Source organism: Mustela putorius, unplaced genomic scaffold (genome assembly GCF_011764305.1).
Source record: "Mustela putorius furo isolate JIRA1106 unplaced genomic scaffold, ASM1176430v1.1 tig00001566_pilon_pilon_pilon, whole genome shotgun sequence".
Classification (NCBI taxonomy): Eukaryota; Metazoa; Chordata; class Mammalia; order Carnivora; family Mustelidae; genus Mustela; species Mustela putorius.
In genome coordinates, this window is record NW_025421798.1 from 368,639 (window position 1) to 386,196 (window position 17,558).

The following is a 17,558-nucleotide window of genomic DNA, read 5'->3' on the forward strand; positions in this document are numbered from 1 at the left end:
TGGTGTGTCTAGGAATCAGTTGTCTCTCCTTGTCAGGAAGATGTATTTTCTGTGTAGACCCTTAGACCAATCCTGTCCTCCTTTTGCCGGCAGGTATTTCCCAGCCACTTTACACAGCAGCGGACCAAAGAAACAAACTGTGAGAGCGATCGGGAGAGGGGCAGTAATAAGCAGGCCTGCAGCCCATGCTCTTCACAGTCCACCAGCAGTGGCATTTGCACAGACTTCTGGGACTTATTGGTAAAACTGGACAACATGAATGTCAGCCGGAAAGGCAAGAACTCCGTGAAGTCAGTGCCAGTGAGCGCTGGTGGTGAGGGGGAAACCTCCCCATACAGCCTCGAGGCCTCTCCACTGGGGCAGCTCATGAACATGTTGTCACACCCAGTCATCCGCCGGAGCTCTCTCTTAACTGAGAAACTCCTCAGACTCCTTTCTCTCATCTCAATTGCTCTCCCAGAAAACAAAGTGTCGGAAACACAGGCTAATTCTGGCAGCAGTGCTTCCTCCACCACTGTTGCCACCTCAACCACATCTACCACCACTACCACTGCTGCCTCCAGCACGCCCACTCCCCCTGCTGCAACCACCCCTGTCACTTCTGCTCCAGCTCTGGTTGCTGCCACGGCTATATCCACCATTGCCGTAGCTGCTTCGACCACGGTGACTACCCCCACGACTGCTACCACTACTGTTTCAAGTAAGTGTGGATGTAGGCTGGGAGCTTTGGGGTATGGACACCCACCTCACCCTCCACTCCCCCATCCAGGTATTACTCCCTAATGATAGCATTCGGCTTGGTTTGTGTTTGCAAGAGCCAAATATGTTCATTTTTGCCCCCCTCAGTCCCAGTTTTCTCTCTCCATCATTCTCTTCCCCACACTCATCCACCTACCCACACAGACACTCCTGAAGACCAGCGGGCATTCACTGAATGTGGCTTCCCTAGGCTAAGCACCAAAAGGAGGAGGAGAGAGAGAGAAAGTCCCTATTTTTAAAGAACTCCCAGCCTTTACATCCTGGTTGAGGGAACCAATCTCAGGAAAAAGTTTTAAGAGCCAACAGGATACCGTGTGAATAAGGGTAGAATAGCCAGGCTATCCTAGGAAGTAAAAGGAATGAGCCCTATAGCATACTGGTAAAAATTACTGGAAAAAAAGTTTTGAAGAGGGGGCTCTGATGGTAGGGAAACAATTGAGAAATGTTTGAGATTCTTTGTCACTTTAAAAGGTAGGTCATGAGAGTCCTTGACATCCCAGGTCATTTGGATTTAGCTTTGGTGGGTGGCTTTTCATTTGTACTACTTTACGATAGTGAAGCTCTGGACAGTTCAGTGATTATCTGGTTCTGTCATGTGAGGTTTTCTTTTTTTTTAATTAAATTTATTTATTTTCAGCATAACAGTTTTTATTATTTTTTCACCACACCCAGTGCTCCATGCAATCTGTGCCCTCTATAATACCCACCACCTAGTACCCCAACCTTCCACCCCCCCACCACTTCAAACTCCTCAGATTGTTTTTCACAGAGTTTTATTAGAGGCTTACAGTGTTCCATCTGATTCCTCAAAGCTTCTACAACTACTAAGGTCAGCAAATCTCCAGCAAAGATGGGTGATGGGGGCAGCAGCAGTGCAGACTTTAAGATGGTATCTTCTGGCCTCACTGAAAACCAGCTACAGCTCTCTGTGGAGGTGAGTCCAAGCTCTTCTGAATTCCTAAGATTGAGGGGAAAATGGTGGATGGGAATAGATAAAGTTTTCATACTCAAGTTGAGGCTTACCCTTTTTCTTTCCCCCAGGTGTTGACATCCCACTCTTGTTCTGAAGAAGGTCTAGAGGATGCAGCAAATGTGTTACTGCAGCTCTCTCGGGGGGACCCTGCAACCCGGGACACTGTTCTCAAGCTGCTACTGAATGGAGCTCGCCATCTGGGTTATACTCTTTGTAAACAGATAGGTAATAACCAGAGTAAAGCATCTTGTCTTTCTAAAGCTTTCCAATGAGGGGTCACCTCTTTATGGAAGCCTTCCTGGATCTCCAGGTTGACTCAAACTCCTCTGTGCTTCTGTAGCACAGCCCCTGTCCTCTCCTCTGTTGCAGCACTGATAATACTGAGTTGTCATCTGTTTCCCTCTACTTATTGTTCAGGGAGAACAGGGCTGGGCTTCTCTCTACATTCCCAGTGCCTGGCACATGCCTTGTAATCAGTGCTTAGTAAAGGAAAATGAGTACATATAGGACCAGCAGTGCTCTTTTGCTTCTCCATTCTGGGCACTTACAAGAGCCCTGTGATGAGCCTGCTAAGGCAGCTTCCCACCTCAGAGATACACCTGCACTTCACTTAGGCTCAAGAATTGAGAGTCCAAGTGGTAGATATCCCCTGCCTTTGTGCAGTTGTGAGGGTACAGAAGTTCTAAAAACACTTGTAAATTGTCTAGTTTCAGTCTCCCTGTTGTTAATCAAGAAGAAAACTAAAACCCAGGGTGATAAACTGATTGAATTGAGGAGTAGAGCCAGATTTTCTTTAAGCATAGAGAGTCTCTTTGCTCTCTCCCACCCCCAACCCAATCATGGATCGCCCTAGATCTCAGCTACCTGCTTAGTTATCTCCTTCTCACAAATGTGCCTAGAGCAGAGGTGATATGGGTATTGGTTAGACTGTATAACCCAGAGTATTTGTTACATGAGAACTATAAGGTTCTTCCAGAAGGAGTTTGGCCAGTCTCTGATTTCCTTGAGTCGTACCATTCAATACCCATGGGCCAGGCAGTGTCCCACCTACTCTACTGCTATTATCTCCTAATATTCAAAACTGCCTTGTGAGGTTAGTCAGTGTTAGTCTCGTTATCAAGATAGATTCGTGAACTTGGAGAGGAGTTTAAGCAGTTTGCTTGAGATCACCTCAGAAACTGATACTTTTCCCCCTCTGCACTGAGCTGCATTTTGTGTAGATTGAACAGATTCCTGAGGCAGGGTATATTGCTAGTCTCTGAATGGCTGATCCATGAACATACGTAGTAAGGTGAACAGCAGAATTCCTGTTCACTCCAGATTCTCTGCAGCTGAGCAAAGAAGACAGCCTGGGCAGGTTTCTTGGAAAAGTTTGGCTTTCAGCTGCTTCACTAGGGGAGTCTCTGAACACTTGCTGGCTCCTCTGCCTGACCAGGTACCCTTTTGGCTGAGTTACGGGAATACAACCTAGAACAGCAGCGACGAGCCCAGTGTGAGACCCTCTCTCCTGATGGCCTGCCTGAGGAGCAGCCACAGACCACCAAGCTAAAAGGCAAAATGCAGAGCAGGTGGGTGGTTGCCACCCATTTGGCTGTGGGGCTGGAATCTGGGGTATTCTAAAAGGTGGCTCTTGTTGGTTTCCTGGTGGTGGTGTTGTTGGTGGTGTTGTTGTTGGCGGTGTTGTTTCCCCTCTTTGGGCAGATTTTCTTATCTGTCCTATACATGCTTTACCTTATTTTTTCCCACTTTGGGGATTTCCTTCTGAGATTCTTTAACCCTCTGGTTGACACCAAAAAGCCCTGCTCGTTCTGGATGTTTATGCTTTGATGCTGTCAGTATACGCAAGCCACCTCTACACCATCCAGGTTTGACATGGCTGAGAATGTGGTAATTGTGGCATCTCAGAAGCGACCTCTGGGTGGCCGGGAGCTCCAGCTGCCTTCTATGTCCATGTTGACATCCAAGACGTCTACCCAGAAGTTCTTCTTGAGGGTACTGCAGGTCATCATCCAGCTCCGGGACGACACACGCCGAGCTAACAAGAAAGCCAAGCAGACAGGCAGGCTAGGTATGAAACTGGAGTGTCCAGTTGAGGGGCAGGGTTGGTGGTGGCAAACTCAGAGTCCCTGGAGGGCAGGACTTAATGTCATGTTTCCATCCTGCTTAACCTTTTCAAAAAAGGAAGTGATGATCCTTTCCTAGGCTGTTGATGGCTGCGTTCTATATGTCACTCAAGCTCTCTGCATAGGAAATTCATTAGGGCAAGTGAGAATTAAGGGAGAGTGGAAATCCGGCAAAGAAACTGGGGGCAGCTCTTTTGTTGAGCAAGATTTAAGGCACTGAGTGTGTCTCCTTTCTGCTTCTTTGATCACTCCTGACTAAAACATTGCAGCCATGTTGCCTCAGCTGTGGCCTGCCAAATCCTATCTCTTTTTCTCCTGTCCCACAGAACCCTCTACACCTGCCACTATCCATCTGCCTAGCACCATGTCCCCTGCCCTTACTTGTAATGGTAGTTCTTAGTGCCTGGTGAAGAGCACTCTGAAGCTGCCTGAGCTAAAGCTCAAAGACTTCAGCAAGATGCCCTGTGGCAGCCCAGGAGATGGGAGAGAGAATATTGGGCATTCCCTCATTTCTACTTTTTATATCTTGCCTTTTTTTTTTTTTTTTCTTTCTCCCAGGTTCTTCCGGTTTAGGCTCAGCTAGCAGCATCCAGGCAGCTGTTCGGCAGCTGGAGGCTGAGGCTGATGCCATTATACAAATGGTACGTGAGGGTCAAAGGGCGCGGAGACAGCAACAAGCAGCAACGGTTAGCATGATGCCTGTGGCCCCTCATTCATTTGTCTCTCTCCCCTTCCCCACCACATTATCAGTGGGGTTTCACTGCCCTTACCTTGTATGCTTTTGCATTAAGTTTGCTATATGAATGCTTCCGGACAACAGGGTTACTTTCTTATTGATGTTTTCTCTACTGTTTGTTCATTGTTTTGGATTGATGTGACTTAAAGCTTGGCCATCATACCCCCCTCCCAGCTATCCAGTCAACAGTGGCGCTTTTGCAAACTGCATAATGCTTAGTGTCTGGGTTCTGAGGGGGTGTGGGATAAAGGTTTTTCAGTCTCATGGAATAATGCAAGTACATCAGGAATCCTGCCCTTGTAATGCCCCCAGGCTTAGTATACATCCCATGCAGCCTCTTCTAGGCTATGGCTGGTCTATCTACCCTGGCCTCTGCTTCTGTTCTCCACACTCTCTTGGTACCATGGCACCTAGGCACTTAGGCACTTTTAGGAAGAAACCTTCAGGTTCCTAGATAGCAAACTCATTGTTGGGATCCCAGCACAGAGTGGCTGCGGGAAAAGCCTAGCATCATGTCTATATGCTGTGGCACTCTCATTGTTTTCCTGTCCTTGCAACATGCAAGTCACCTTCCCAAGATCCAAGAAATAAAGGTATCCTGAGGCCTGGTTTTTCTTTGCATATTACTTCTATTTAACACAGTGTGATTTCATTGAGCATGCTGAGAACATCGTAGAATTTGAGGGCTGTGACTCCCAACACAGTAGAAAGGGAAAACAACTATTATTCTGGAGTATTTTCTGCGCCATCTTTCCCATACCCAAAAGGACAGATGTTGGCTTTGTGAATACTCCCACCCATCAAAGGTTGTCCCTTATTTCTCCTTTTCTGAGCAAACAGAAACAGAGAGCCAAACCTACAGTGTGCTCACCTGAGGGGTGTGTGTGTGTGTGTGTGTGTGCGCGCGCGCGCGCACGCGCATGCAATCTGTTCTGAGACATAACTAGACATAACTAACTGGACATAGGTCTGGAGTACAGTGGAGGCAATGCAGGCATCCAGGGAGCTTTTTGGAAAAGTTTACTAGCTCAGGGTGGAGGACGGCAAAGGAGGTGGGAAGGCCATTCTTTTGTTCTAGAAAGCTACAGAGTTTTTTGACCAGATAAAGGAAGCTTTATCTTCTAAGCTTTCCAAACTTATGATGTATAAGAATGGGTAGAGCCAGCCTCTAGCCTCTCCCTGAGGAAAGCAGAGTTGCACCCTTTTATGTGACTTTGTCTCCCTTTTATCCAGTCGGAGTCAAGCCAGTCGGAGGCCTCTGTCCGGAGGGAGGAATCACCCATGGATGTGGACCAGCCATCTCCCAGTGCTCAGGATACTCAGTCCATTGGTCAGTACTACTTCCTGTTTCCAGTACAGCAGAAGAGAAAGCCAGTCTGCTGCATCCCCTGTTCTCTATATACATGAGCTCAGTGTTTTCCAGTTTGTTCCAGTGAACGCTGGCTTTTGTAAATGTTAATAGGCATTTACCAACCAAGATCACTAACTGTCACCACCTCACCCTTTCTGGAGATTTATAGCATACACTACAATTCCTGTAGTAAAAGAAACTATGATGTGATAATGTTAGACATGGAGACAGCATATGTTTGAGTGGTGGCTCTGCCATTTGCTAGCTCTGGGACATGAAGCAAACCTCTCTTAGCTTCAGTTTCCTTGTTTAAAACAGGGATGTTCATAGTTAAGATTGAACAAGTGAACACACACCCATATATATAGCACTTAAAACAGAACCTGGCACATTGCGGGTGCATTAGTAGCAGCATTTCTCAAAAGTTAATTGTACGTAGAATACTTTCCGATGCCCTCCTAAATACATTTCTGTGGAATAGGGTTGTCACAGGACATCCGTTTTTGAAATGCATTAAATCATTTAATAATCCATAGATTCTTTGAAAGCTAATGAGGCAGTGAGTAAACCAGCTCTGTCTATAGTAGTCACTGGCCACATGTGCCTATGGAGCACTTAAAATGTGGCTTCTGCAGCTGTGGAACCAAAATTTTTATTGTATTAATTGTAATTGATTTAAATTTAAATGTCATCTAGTGTAGGACTGGAGCTTGCTTTCAGATAACTGCTCAGTATTACTTAGTAAGTAGCCAGTGGGCCAGTCTGCTTGATCTGGCATTGGAAATCTGGATTAATGGCCTGCACATTTGATCTGGGAAAAAGCTAAATGAAGGTGAAACCTCAAAGCTTTCTCTCTCTCCTTTCTGTGGCCTATAGGCTCAGATGGAACCCCACAAGGGGAGAAGGAAAAGGAGGAGAGGCCACCTGAGTTACCCCTGCTCAGTGAGCAGCTGAGCTTGGATGAACTGTGGGACATGCTGGGAGAATGTTTAAAGGAACTAGAGGAATCCCATGACCAACATGCAGTGCTAGGTGAGTTGTGGCCTTTGGGCCAAGGTCCCACCCTGCTGATCTGCTCTCGGGCCCTTTCTGCCCACTCAGTTTTCTTCCTTCCAGATCACCTCTCTCTCTCTCTCTCTCTCTCTCTCTCTCAATGTCTCTGTAATGAGAATTCAAAGGAGGGGTGTTTTTTCTCTCACTTCAGTATCCAAAAAAAAGATTGGCTCTTTCTTTTAGTAGCTGTATCTTTTCACTTTTTAGATCAGGGGAATCTTTATAACTGGTTGCCTTTTTTAAGTTTCAGGGAAGCTCGGACTTTCTCTGTGGCTTCATTTTTCTTTGCTACATTGTATTTCTCCTATAAGTTTTCATTATTTTTTCTCACATATTGTGCCTCTGTAATTTGATTATGAAGAAAAAGAGGTTTATATGTTGAAGTTTCTAAAGTAAAATAACATTTCCCTGTCATTCCTACCCCCAGTGCTACAGCCTGCCGTCGAGGCCTTCTTTCTGGTCCATGCCACAGAGCGGGAGAGCAAGCCTCCCATTAGAGACACCCGTGAGAGCCAGCTGGCACACATCAAGGACGAGCCACCTCCACTCTCCCCTGCCCCCCTGACCCCAGCTACTCCTTCCTCCCTTGACCCATTCTTCTCCAGGGAGCCCTCGTCTATGCACATCTCCTCAAGCCTGCCCCCTGACACACAGAAGTTCCTTCGCTTTGCAGGTACAGGGAACTCTTAGGCCCATAAAAGAAGGCTTCATTTTTTACAGGGTCACTTCATACACTTTATTCATAGTTGTTTTCATAGGGGAGAGGCGGTGAGAGTGCATGTTATGAATAAGTGTGTGGTGGGGAGAGGAGAGAGAAAGGGAAAGAATGAAGCTAGTGATATAGGGCCTGGGTTTGAAAGGCCTTTTATGCCACACGGTCTTTTTTCCCTGAAACACAGAGAGTTGCTGTCTGGTTGGCAGTAATATAGTCTTCTGGGAGCCAAGATGTGCTGATTCTTGGTGTCCTTCCTCCCCTCAGAGACTCATCGCACTGTGTTAAACCAGATCCTACGGCAGTCCACCACCCACCTTGCTGATGGGCCTTTTGCTGTCCTGGTAGACTACATTCGTGTCCTCGACTTTGATGTCAAGCGCAAGTATGTGTCCTGGAGGCTGTGGGTTGGAAACTTTTCAAGTGGTATCTCTCTTCCCAGAAAGAGGCCAAAATTCCTCCTGAAGGAGTGTTTCCAGGGGAAAGAAGTTTCCCTTGGTGGCAGCCCTTGGAATGGTGCTAGGCAGGAGGGAGGAGGTTCATCTGTGCCACTGACCATCATCATACCTAAATACTCCCTCTCCTTCTCCATTTCTGTCTCCATTCTTCATCAGAGAAATGCAGTCCTTTCTTTAATCACATGACTTCTAAAGTTCCATTCCATTCTTTGGGGTCATACAAGAGGTGTGGGTAGCCACAATACACTTACAGCAGGGCTTGGGGGCAGTGGGGGCTCCACAGCACTCCCGTCATCCTTACCCTTGTCTTTTCTGTGCACCTACACGTACTGCCTGCTGTGCCACAATCTCTGTGGGACTTTATGCAGTAGAGATAGGAAAATTTGGTGTTGGTAATGAATGACCCACTTCTCCCAACTACTGAGTACTTTTCACCTTCCCCTGGGGAGCAGATGTTTAGTAGAAGATGGGAGAAGCATCATTATAGGTCTTCATTCTAATCAAGCAAACAGAAACTTGGTCTGCCACACCCAATCCTATATTCCTTCCTTCCCTACCTCCCAAGATATTTTCGCCAAGAGCTGGAACGTTTGGATGAGGGACTCCGGAAAGAAGACATGGCCGTGCATGTCCGCCGTGATCATGTGTTTGAAGACTCCTATCGTGAACTGCACCGGAAATCCCCTGAAGAAATGAAGAATCGATTGTAAGAGCCCAGAACGAGAAAAGACAGAATGGGAGGGTGGAGGATCTTCCTACGTGGTAGTGAAGGCTTACTCCAGTGCCAGATGTGCAGGGGAACTCCAGAGGAATTCCAGATAGGAACCCGGTATAGAAAATCTCACTGAGCTGAGCTACCCACCAATTCCCAGGGAGAAGAGTCTTTGGAATTTACAAAGATAGACCCGATGACTTCGCAGAGAGTTTTCTGTTATACTAGGAATGGGAAGCCTGCTAAGCAAATGCTATTCAGGCTTGGGAGAGACCACACTTGCATAAATGGCCCCTCACGAAATTGCTAATCACTCACTGGTAACTCTGAGCTGCCTAGAGGAGATCAGCAGTTTATAATAATAATATGTGTCATGGAAGCCAGTGAGATGATAAACCTGTTGGTGTAGTTTGGTGCTCCTGAGCTCAGGAACCTGATTCCTCCTCTACCTCATGGCATGGGCTCACCATCCATGTTACCACATAGGAAGTCGGGCTTCTGAGACAGACTGGGCCCAGCTCCTCCACCACCAAATCCTTACAGACATCAGACTGAGCTCAGGCCTCTCTGACACCACTTGTCAACTCCTCTCCCTGCTTCCCCTAAGTGAGGCCCTCATTTAAGCCTCTGTACTTTTCCTGTTGCTGTTTTCTGGAATATTGATAAGCTTTTAGTGATAATTCAGGATATCTTTTCTATGATGCTTTCTTGTCCCAGATCCCCACCGTTCCTCTGGGCTTTCCTGGTACTCTGCATTCACCTCTGTTCTCTGATCCTGCACTCCCCAGCCACTGCTTCACTCACTCACTCACTCACTCGGGTCATGCTACATAAATGAATGGATTTGTGCTGGGCTTTCTGCACATCTGTTTCTGGTCTCTTATGCAGGTATATAGTGTTTGAAGGAGAAGAAGGGCAGGATGCTGGAGGGCTCCTGCGGGAGTGGTATATGATCATCTCTCGGGAGATGTTTAACCCTATGTATGCCTTGTTCCGTACCTCACCCGGTGATCGGGTCACCTACACCATCAACCCATCTTCCCACTGCAACCCCAACCACCTCAGCTACTTCAAGTTTGTTGGACGCATTGTGGCCAAAGCTGTATATGACAACCGCCTCCTGGAGTGCTATTTTACTCGGTCCTTCTACAAACACATCTTGGGCAAGTCTGTCAGGTGAGGAATGTGGCACAGGATCCACATTCTCACTTGACAGGTCCTTTTCTTGTGTCCCACCCCCGTACTTCTCTCCTCCACCCTAACCTATGACTCTAATTGTGTTTTTCTAGATACACGGATATGGAGAGTGAAGATTACCACTTCTACCAGGGCCTGGTTTATCTGCTGGAAAATGATGTCTCCACACTAGGTTATGACCTCACCTTCAGCACTGAGGTAGGTCGAGAAATCTTGACTGCAGCACATCTTATCTAGTCCAGGAAACCCATTGGGGGACCACCCTTGAACTGGCAGTGGATAAAGTCTCATGCCCCATTCCCCATCTAGCAGTGAGCAGTGGATATTTGCATGAGACATCACAAACAGAAAAACCAGGATTTTGTAAAAACAATCCAGGGTGTTTCCTAGTTTCCTTTTTATTTTTTTTTAAACTGTTCAGTATAGTATTCTTCATTCCCAAAAGTAGTTCATTATAACAGATTTAAGTGAAAAACAGTAATTTTTAAGGTTACTCTTCCTCCAAATTGTTTTCCGTAAAGATTGTGCTATGTCATGTTACACATGTTAACCATGGCTTTTCCCTATTGCAAAGTTATGCGCTCATGATAAAGGACACTTTTTTATGACCTTGCTTTGTCTTTCTGCCCAGGACATGTCAAAGAGTTCAAGTAATCCTAGGTATCTATATAAATCTCATCCTAGACCAAGCCTGACATGAATGATTGGTATTTTGGGTATTCTAGGTCCAAGAGTTTGGAGTCTGTGAAGTTCGTGACCTCAAACCCAATGGGGCCAATATCTTGGTAACAGAAGAGAATAAAAAGGAATATGTACACCTGGTGTGCCAGATGAGGATGACAGGTAGGGGAAATGTCCCTTAGACTCTTTATCGTTCATACGGAAGAGGTCAGGTCTCAGTCATTTCACAGATACTGTTTTTTCTCTTTCCCTGTGCCAGCCACAAGTGCCTGGCACAAAGAGTCTACAAACATCTGACCAAAAAATACTTCCCTTCATCCACCTCCATTCAAGGGCCAGAAGCAGTGTTAGGTGAAACAGGCAAACCATTCAGTATCCTCGTTGCAATAGAGCTAGACTGAGGATCTCTGACCTCTTAACAGTTGTGTGAGTTTAGACGCCTCATGGCTTGTTGGTTCTCTCCCCAGGAGCCATCCGTAAACAGCTGGCAGCTTTCTTAGAAGGCTTCTATGAAATCATTCCAAAGCGCCTCATTTCTATCTTCACTGAGCAGGAGTTAGAGCTCCTCATATCAGGACTGCCCACAATTGACATTGATGATTTGAAATCCAACACTGAATACCACAAGTACCAGTCCAACTCTATTCAGGTGAGCTGCTGCTGGCATCCTTCCCCATGTCCCTAAGCAGTGCTAGTTGGTATGACACCACATAATTCAGCACTGTTAGGGGGCAAAGGGATATAGGTGACAGCGTACTTATACCTAACTCTTCATCCTTCCAATACGTGTTTTCAGGGGATGTTCTTGCCCATCTTATGGAATGAAAGAACTGGACTTGCCTAAGATTCAAGATTCCAACCCCCTCACACTGACTTCTTGTGTCCTTTCCCATAGATCCAGTGGTTCTGGAGAGCATTGCGTTCTTTTGACCAAGCTGACCGTGCCAAGTTCCTTCAGTTTGTCACGGGTACTTCCAAGGTGCCCTTGCAAGGCTTTGCTGCCCTTGAAGGCATGAATGGCATTCAGAAGTTTCAGATCCATCGAGATGACAGGTCCACAGATCGCCTGCCTTCAGCTCACACATGGTAAGAAGAAGGGGTTGTTCTTCTTCTTAGCATTCAGACTGAGCTTTCCTGTTTGTTGCTTCTAGACCCCTAAGCAAGGGCAGGAACCCCAATCTGGCCTCAGCTGTACTAGATCTGGAGTAGTGCATAATTTGGTAGTTTTGTGGAAAAGGTGATGTTTGAGATGAGAAGCTGGCCCAAATTCACAGTGAGGCTAGGGAGACATTGCGGGTGAGCACTGCCACATGAGAGCACAGTGTACTCCAGGGCTGAGCTGGAACAAGGAGTTAAGAGGGAACAGAATGCTTAAAGATGTTGATCACCAGAGGTTGGATCACCAGTGACTCCAAATGCCTCTTTGGAGCTTGCACATTAACCCAGAAGTGAGACTATGGTGTTTAAGGACTGACAGGGTCAGATTTATGCTTTGGGAAACTGATGGGCAGTATTGGGGCCAGATTAGAAGAGGGAGGACGAGGCCTAGGACAAGATTTCAAGTCTGCAAGAGAGGAAAAGTTTCCATCAGGGAGGAGAGGTCAGTGGGCACCATGGGAACATAGGGATCATGACTATCTTTTGTCACAAACTGATATTTTTTTCTTTCTCTAGTTTTAATCAGCTGGACCTGCCTGCCTATGAGAGCTTTGAGAAGCTCCGCCACATGCTACTATTGGCCATCCAGGAGTGCTCTGAAGGCTTTGGGCTGGCCTAATAAGGCCCCGCCCACCACTGTGGGGTTTTTCTACCATGTTGGACCTGGGAATTGGGGGGAAAGAAAAAAAAGAACCAGAAAGAAAATGTCAAAAACCAATAAATGAAATCCACCAACTCACCATGTGTGTGTCCCAGCTTCCCCATCTTCCCCAGCACATACCCATTCCCCCTCTCCTGCTCATTCTCTCTCCCTCTCCCTCACTTCCTCCTCCCTGTTCCATGCCGTCCATGATCCCAGCCCATGTGTTAAAAAGGCAATAGCCTTTGCAGGGACCTATTTGTCCCAGCTGTTTGAACAGTGTGCTCCTCAGATTCTGTGTTCAGAAGGATTTGCTGCATTGAGACTTGAAACCTTTGGATAGGGGAAAAATTATATATATATATATTTTTTTGTTCTGTTTGCATTTCTTAATTTGTGCTTGGAATGTGTTGATGTGCACAGCTAATGATTCAATGCGAGACAAGATTGGCGTCTGTGTTGTGGAGGTTTCAAATAAAGAGCACTCTTCATAACTCACTTTTCACAACGGAGTTTTTTTCAAACTTAAAAGAAATAACTCTTGAACACATGCTAGACATCTAGAGAAAAGATGCAAATGGACTCTCCAGAAAACCATCTTTGCCACCACCACTGGTGCGTCTTCCTTCTTCAAAGTCGGTTTCCCCATTGTCAGGAGAGATTGGCAACCACCAGGAATTGAGGGGAGCCTGTTTTTTAGAATGGGATCTGCACTTGAGGGCAGTGATGGTGTTAAAATTTAAGGCCAAGGACAAAGCATCACCTTGCTTGAGGGGAACAAACCAGCAAGTTGTAAGAAACATTCTGAGAACTCAACCCAACCGACAGTTCTATGTGATGAGCCTTTATAACGGCCTCAAGTGTAGAGCTCAGTTTAGAATTTTTATTTCATTTAATGTTTTAGGTTTTCTAACAAATTTCAGTAAGCAAGTAATTGGACCAGCTCTCCAGAACAATCTTCCCATCCATTTTGGTTTTGTTTTCGTCATCTGCCGATCTGTTCACAGATCACCCAGTAGAGTAGTCTCTTGGTTTTTACTCCATCCAGCAGTTAAAGCTGATCCAAGGACTTTGATGGTTCCAGCTTTCAAAGAAATTAATAAAGGTTTAGTTAGAAAAATAACCCCAAGTGATGCTTGCTTTGTGTGTGTTTTCTCATTTTCTGAGGCTCTATTTTGTAAAGATTTTCTCCTTAACCTAGCCCCTTATCCCCTTGGTCCTGATGCATATGGCTGCTAGACATTTTCTCCCTCTTTTAAAATATTCACACTTGCCTGTGCCTCATTCTGCTGAAAACTGAGAAGACAGATGAACTGACTCTGTCCCTGCTATTGAATTTCTGGTCAAGGGGGAAGGAGACTGAGTAGTTCTGTGACAGATGGAGGGAAGGGGTCCCTAGGTTCCCAGAGCAGAAGTCCTTGATGTAGCCTGGAAGGTCAGGGAAGGCTTTCCATTGTCAGGCACTCATGAGTTGAATCCTGGCTGGGAGTTAAGATTAAGGAGAGACCTCTAGATCAAGGTAGCAGGAGTCCAGCTGATGACAGCTTGAGCAAAGGTTGATGGCCTGAGATGAGGCTGGGAGTCCAGCAGAGCTTTGAAATGAATAAGCAGAAATACAGTGCAATTGATAAGCTTAATAATGGATTCCTCGAAAAATCAAAGTAGAAAGAAACCTCTGACATTTAAATTTGGGAGGCATAGGGTTCAGGAGTTGGGTGTGGAAGCTGGGAGCACAGATGGAATAACCCTGAAGAAAAGTGAATCTAATTCAGTGGCATCCTACAAATATTTAACGTATCTAAGCATGACTTGCCTTTGGGATGTGTGTATGGTGTAATATTCATCACCTCAAAGTCAAATAAGAAAAATTCTGTCAATTGATGCAAGGCATTTGCTAACAATAATTATTACTGGTAACTTAAAGACACCACCCTGGTAAGGTTGATTCAGACCAACAGCCAACATCACACAGGAAGCATAAGGTGGCCAATTACCACTAATAACACTCGTATGTCAGTTCTAATCACTTCAGTAAAGTAGAAAATAAGGTAAAACTACTGAGGAGAAACTGCTAGCCAAAGAGAACCAAAAGTTAGTAGCGCTTAAAAGAGGCCAGCAAGAGGACTGGTTACAATGAAAAAAAAAAAAAAAAACTCATGTAGACATTGTCCCAACAAGTGTGAATAAATAATACAATGGAATCCTGTGTAGCAGTAAAAATGTATATCAACATGCATAATCTCAAAGATGAGACCTGCTTAGAAGTCACAAAACAAAACATATAGCATGTATGTATCAATAGCATGAAAAACCGTCCATATGTATGAAGAGTGAAAATCCATGCATGAGTATGACAGAGTACTGCACAATGTTCAGGATAATCTGTGGTAGACAAGCAGATGCAGTTTGGAAGAGGTAATCACACAGTTTCAACTACCTTGGTAATGTTTATTTCTTAGGTTGGGTGGTGCTAGACACATGGGCGTTTCTTATAATGCTGTATACTATGATACTTTATAACAATGACATTTCATAATCTTTGAGATATATGACAATAAATTTCACAATAAATTTGAGGTAGGTAGCAGGGGAATCAATAACAGGCCTAATTCTACATGAAGGCTGCTTGCATGACATGATTGAACATGTCCCTTTATGCCCTCAAGTAATTCCCTCCACTGATCATTATGATTACCATGGGTTACCTCCTTATTAAAATAGTCCTTTTTTTTATTAGAGTGACCATGTAATTTATCATCCAAAGTTGGAAAATTTAAGAATAAAAAGGGTACTATTAATAATTATGCTGGGCCACAGGGATAAACTGAATAACTGGAATGTATGGTTCTTTGAGATATGTGTCTGTCTAGGCTGGAGAAATAATTATCACCCCTAATAAGCAAAATTCCATTGAGCACTTACATGGACTGACAATACTGAGAAGGCTCTGTGTGAAGAGAAGGAGGCAGGTGTTAGGAAACTATGGGGGCATGGGTACACAGAGACTTAGCAGGCAGGGGTAGCAAGATTAAACATGTTCTCAAATACAAGCAATAACCAGTTAGAAAACGAACAGGAAACCAAAGAATAGCCTTAAGAAGGAGTGTTTACGACTCGTGAAAGAAAAATGAATGGAAACTCATGAGAAGCATAAAAGACAAATGAAGAGATGTACATTTGCATAAAAATGCAAGTATAGCTGGCTTTGAGACTGTGGGAGACAAACTGACATGCTAAACAAGATGGGAGTTCAAATAGACGTGACAGAATGGCCTTAGCGGTGAATATTCAGCATGTTGTGGTCTGTAAAAAAAAAATGAGGCACCAAGAGTTAGTTGTGGAAAGAATAGTTTTGTCAATGTTAAGGTTAGGAAACTTGCCTGAGTATTGGGAGGGTAAAATAATACGAATTTATAAAATTTTAAATTTATAAAATATAAATTTTGCCCTGCACTTCACACGAAATAAATTCAAGAGTGAAAACTATGAACTGATATTTTAAAGCACAAAATGAGGATATGGGCAAATAATAACTGATCTGGGATATAGAAAACCTTAGGCTAAAATCTACAAAGACATCATAATGGAATATATATCATAATGATACATTTGACTACTAAAATGTTGGCAACACCATGAACATAATTAAAAAAAAAACAATGACAATTCCAGGGGGAAAAAAATGTCCCTAACAGGCAATGGGTTAATACTTTATATGTATATACATATATTTTTTAAATATATATATATTTTTTAAACTTATGAATCACTAAGAAACAAACTCCCCAACAGAAAAACATGCAAGGATATGAAAAGATGATTCACAAAAGAAGAAATATAAATGAAAAATAAGTATATAAAAATGCTTACCTCTGTGATAATTATTACCTCTGTAATAATCAAAAATCCATTAAAAGCCCAGTGGAAACCACTTACCAAATTGAAATATATGATGGTTACCAGAGGGAAGGTGTGGGGATAGTTTAAACAAGTGATGGGGATTAAGGAGTGCACTTGTGATGAGAGCCAGATGATGTACGGAATTTTGAATCACTATATTGTACACCTAAAACTAATATAACACCTAAATATAATATAACCAATATAACACCTAAAACTAATATAACTAACTGGGATTAAAATGTGTGTGTCTGTGAGCACAGGTATCAGAGAATGTGAAGAAATAGGCACTGCTGAGAAATTGGCACCACTTTTCTGATGTGTAGTTTTGTAATGTCTACTGAAAAAGAGAAAAGCAGCCGCTGACTTCTGGGAGCTGGTCTAGCATTCAGTTAGGCTTCGGTGTTCTTCTGTTGAACATAAACAGTTTCACAGAATATCAACATCAGAGAAGGTCACTCTGTAACTGTGGTGGATTAAGACAAAATTGAGACCACCTCAAAATCATGTCTGAACACAGACAAAACATCAGAGACACTGTCTAAACCACAGAAATTAACTGAACATCCCCTATCCTGATTAATGAGTCGCTGCTTTTTTTTTAAACCAGTTACAGCTTTAGCCTCTTTCTAGTCTGTCCTCTCTATAGGGAAGATGTGTTAGCATACCCAATCACAAAATTACCCCCACTTCTAGATAGTATTCAATCTAGAGTAAAACTTCACTTTGAATTGTCCCCAAATCACTTAACAAGCCCAAATCCTATGATACAACTTTTACTGCAATACCCCACAGTCCCCCATGCTGTGTATTCCCCCTCACTGCCAACTTTCTTGACTCAGGGCAGGTTCATGCTCCTGATCTTTGGTTGCTGGGACACTGACACTATGAGGAACTATAGACAGTAAGGTGCTAACTGGCATGTATCCTATATTCCTGTTAATGCTTTTTACTATTTATAAATTCAGATGGAAACTGGCAGCCCAAACTCTTTGGCTTGCAGACAACAACCTGGTATATGTATGAGGATGTGTGTGGGTGTGTGTGAATGTGAATGGTCTGAGGTGAACATATTTTCACAGGTCCCACAGTCTCTACCACTCCT

The 17,558-nt window shown here is 44.3% G+C and overlaps 1 protein-coding gene across 17 annotated transcripts in view; it reads left to right on the forward strand.

Moving 5' to 3' along the window:
- The window catches only part of HUWE1 (HECT, UBA and WWE domain containing E3 ubiquitin protein ligase 1), a 173,342-nt gene extending 160,291 nt beyond the window's left edge, over nt 1-13,051 (forward strand). For 15 of the 17 annotated variants that reach the window (XM_045087833.1, XM_045087836.1, XM_045087835.1 and 12 more), the window contains 17 exons: nt 94-700; nt 1,572-1,693; nt 1,801-1,957; nt 3,168-3,300; nt 3,598-3,800; nt 4,414-4,541; nt 5,825-5,921; nt 6,819-6,974; nt 7,423-7,668; nt 7,975-8,092; nt 8,731-8,871; nt 9,766-10,053; nt 10,167-10,272; nt 10,800-10,917; nt 11,223-11,404; nt 11,651-11,841; nt 12,430-13,051. In XM_045087833.1, coding sequence (XP_044943768.1) covers nt 94-700; nt 1,572-1,693; nt 1,801-1,957; nt 3,168-3,300; nt 3,598-3,800; nt 4,414-4,541; nt 5,825-5,921; nt 6,819-6,974; nt 7,423-7,668; nt 7,975-8,092; nt 8,731-8,871; nt 9,766-10,053; nt 10,167-10,272; nt 10,800-10,917; nt 11,223-11,404; nt 11,651-11,841; nt 12,430-12,532 — 3,096 coding nt within the window. In that variant the 3' untranslated portion in view covers nt 12,533-13,051. The remainder of the gene's footprint in view (nt 1-93; nt 701-1,571; nt 1,694-1,800; nt 1,958-3,167; nt 3,301-3,597; nt 3,801-4,413; nt 4,542-5,824; nt 5,922-6,818; nt 6,975-7,422; nt 7,669-7,974; nt 8,093-8,730; nt 8,872-9,765; nt 10,054-10,166; nt 10,273-10,799; nt 10,918-11,222; nt 11,405-11,650; nt 11,842-12,429) is intronic. The other 2 variants (XM_045087838.1, XM_045087828.1) reach the window with 2 other exon arrangements.
- Nucleotides 13,052-17,558: the final 4,507 nt, after the last annotated feature.